This window comes from Lithobates pipiens, unplaced genomic scaffold, assembly GCF_037356315.1.
Source record: "Lithobates pipiens isolate NorthernLeopardFrog02 unplaced genomic scaffold, aLitPip1_a1.2 Scaffold_27, whole genome shotgun sequence".
In the NCBI taxonomy this organism is placed as follows: Eukaryota; Metazoa; Chordata; class Amphibia; order Anura; family Ranidae; genus Lithobates; species Lithobates pipiens.
In genome coordinates this window covers 43,436,782-43,439,899 of record NW_027507788.1, presented here as the reverse complement: position 1 = coordinate 43,439,899, position 3,118 = coordinate 43,436,782, and the positions used below count along the sequence as shown (strand labels likewise).

The window sequence follows — 3,118 nt, the reverse complement described above, 5'->3', positions numbered from 1 at the left end:
GTAAGTTTGGCCTGGTTGGAGGGAAAGAGAGGAGCCCGTCTTAGTGCCCTCATAGGCTGGGACATTCGGACAGAGCTGGATGGATGGAGGTTCACAGAGCACCGAGCTATGGGGGAGGATGGAGGTGGACATATGGTTATGGAGGGACCATTCAATGTGTGTGAGGGAGACCCCAGAGCATGAGAGGTGTCAGAGCAGGACAGGGGAGCAGTGCTGATAATACACAGGCCACATTTATATTGTATGCAACCCAGGGCTGGGGCTACCAGCTATTGCCACGGGGGTCACAGTCCAGTAGTACCGGGCATTGCCACGGGGTCACAGTCCAGTAGTACCGGGCATTGCCACGGGGTCACAGTCCAGTAGTACCGGGCATTGCCACGGGGTCACAGTCCAGTAGTACCGGGCATTGCCGCGGGGTCACAGTCCAGTAGTACCGGGCATTGCCGCGGGGTCACAGTCCAGTAGTACCGGGCATTGCCGCGGGGTCACAGTCGAGTAGTACCGGGCATTGCCGCGGGGTCACAGTCGAGTAGTACCGGGCATTGCCGCGGGGTCACAGTCGAGTAGTACCGGACATTGCCACGGGGTCACAGTCCAGTAGTACCGGGCATTGCCACGGGGTCACAGTCCAGTAGTACCGGGCATTGCCGCGGGGTCACAGTCGAGTAGTACCGGGCATTGCCGCGGGGTCACAGTCGAGTAGTACCGGACATTGCCACGGGGTCACAGTCGAGTAGTAACGGGCTTTGCCACGGGGTCAGTCGAGTAGTACCGGGCTTTGCCACGAGGTCACAGTCGAGTAGTACCGGACATTGCCACGGGGTCACAGTCGAGTAGTACCGGACATTGCCGCGGGGTCACAGTCGAGTAGTACCGGGCTTTGCCACGGGGTCACAGTCGAGTAGTACCAGGCTTTGCCACGGGGTCACAGTCGAGTAGTACCGGGCTTTGCCACGGGGTCACAGTCGAGTAGTACCGGGCTTTGCCACGGGGTCACAGTCCATTAGTAGCAGGTATTGCCACGGGGTCACAGTCCATTAGTAGCAGGTATTGCCACGGGGTCACAGTCCATTAGTAGCAGGTATTGCCACGGGGTCACAGTCCATTAGTAGCAAGTATTGCCACGGGGTCACAGTCCATTAGTAGCAGGTATTGCCACGGGGTCACAGTCCATTGGTAGCAGGTATTGCCACGGGGTCACAGTCCATTGGTAGCAGGTATTGCCACGGGGTCACAGTCCATTGGTAGCAGGTATTGCCACGGGGTCACAGTCCATTGGTAGCAGGTATTGCCACGGGGTCACAGTCCAGTAGTAGCAGGTATTGCCACGGGGTCACAGTCCAGTAGTACCGGGCTTTGCCACGGGGTCACAGTCCAGTAGTACCGGGCTTTGCCACGGGGTCACAGTCGAGTAGTACCGGGCTTTGCCACTGGGTCACAGTCGAGTAGTACCGGGCTTTGCCACGGGGTCACAGTCGAGTAGTACCGGGCTTTGCCACGGGGTCACAGTCGAGTAGTACCGGGCTTTGCCACGGGGTCACAGTCGAGTAGTACCGGGCTTTGCCACGGGGTCACAGTCCATTAGTAGCAGGTATTGCCACGGGGTCACAGTCCATTAGTAGCAGGTATTGCCACGGGGTCACAGTCCATTAGTAGCAGGTATTGCCACGGGGTCACAGTCCATTGGTAGCAGGTATTGCCACGGGGTCACAGTCCATTGGTAGCAGGTATTGCCACGGGGTCACAGTCCATTGGTAGCAGGTATTGCCACGGGGTCACAGTCCAGTAGTACCGGGCTTTGCCACGGGGTCACAGTCCAGTAGTACCGGGCTTTGCCACGGGGTCACAGTCCAGTAGTACCGGGCATTGCCGCGGGGTCACAGTCCCAGTAGTACTGGGCATTGCCGCGGGGTCACAGTCCCAGTAGTACTGGGCATTAACTCATAAGTGTGCCCCATACAACATGATACCTTGCCCTATCCACTATCCAGGACACTAATCAATTGCCATCTAACATGTGAGACTGACCTCTCAGCATACCCTTTCCAACATAACACTAATAATTGACTATTCAACACAGCACTGACCCATGACTGTGACTCATTTACCATGATGCAGACCCACAAGTGTGGTAAAAACATGATGCTAACCCCTGCGACTTGTATCAAATTTTACTGTGTCCAGTTTCCACTGTTTAGACCTTGCCACGGGTCATTGTCCAGTAGTACTAAGCATTTTCAAGGGTCAGCATCCAGCAATAGTAGGCATTAACATGGGTTGGCATTCAGTAGTAGGAGACATTGTCAGTGTCCAGTTGTACAAGGCATTGTCATAGGACAGCATGTAGTAGGACTAAGCCTTGCCATGGGTCACTGTTCTGTTCTTACCACACTTGTCTGTCTGCATGGTGTTGAATGGGGCATGGTTACGTGTCAGTGTCCTCTTGGACAGAGCATACTTGTGAGTCGCCCTTGTGTAACTTATGGGTCAGTGTTCTGTAATATAAGGAACACCGACAGTGGGGTGTCATGATTATATAGTATATGGCTCCCAGTTTAGTTAGACATTGACTGGAGCACAGCTTGTGGCTTAGCTTTAAGTACATGGACCTAAGTTGTCAGTCTGAGAGCTTGCTTGTTTTCTTTTTCAAGGTTTTGAGATGTCCCGCGTTCCTCTTGGAAAAGTCCTACTTAGAAATGTCATACGACATACAGACGCCCATAACAAGGTAAAAACGATTTCATTGTATAATACTGGCTACCCGAACCCCCTCTAAACGCCCCTCTACCTGTACTGTCCAGATTATTTTTTTCGTTTTGTTTGAGTGACTTTTTTTTTTTGTCAAGATAAACAGGATGCACATGCCAGCCTGTCATTTTGCTGATGTCATGCAAATTAGGAAACTGATCAAAATCTTGTTGGTGTGGTTTGCTGCATTTTTCCAATAGTTGTTGCTTTTTACACACTGCCTTAAAATAGGACCGTAGGCTTAATTTCACTTTAAGTAGTTTGGGCCAAGCTGGCACAATCAAACTATTTCCATTACAGAAAATGCATCTGCTGTGTGTCCTGTAATGGACTGTGGTAGCATTAGCTATGTACAGTGCCTTGCAAA

The 3,118-nt window shown here is 52.5% G+C and overlaps 1 protein-coding gene across 2 annotated transcripts in view; it reads left to right on the top strand.

Annotated features, from left to right (window-relative positions):
* NKAPD1 (NKAP domain containing 1) overlaps nucleotides 1-3,118 on the top strand; it is a 44,331-nt gene that overhangs the window by 121 nt on the left and 41,092 nt on the right. The window contains exons 1-2 of one of the 2 annotated variants that reach the window (XM_077456907.1): nucleotides 42-89; nucleotides 2,655-2,731. In XM_077456907.1, coding sequence (XP_077313033.1) covers nucleotides 80-89; nucleotides 2,655-2,731 — 87 coding nt within the window. In that variant the 5' untranslated portion in view covers nucleotides 42-79. Of the gene's footprint in view, nucleotides 1-41; nucleotides 90-2,654; nucleotides 2,732-3,118 lie in introns of those variants that run through there. The other variant, XM_077456909.1, reaches the window with a different exon arrangement.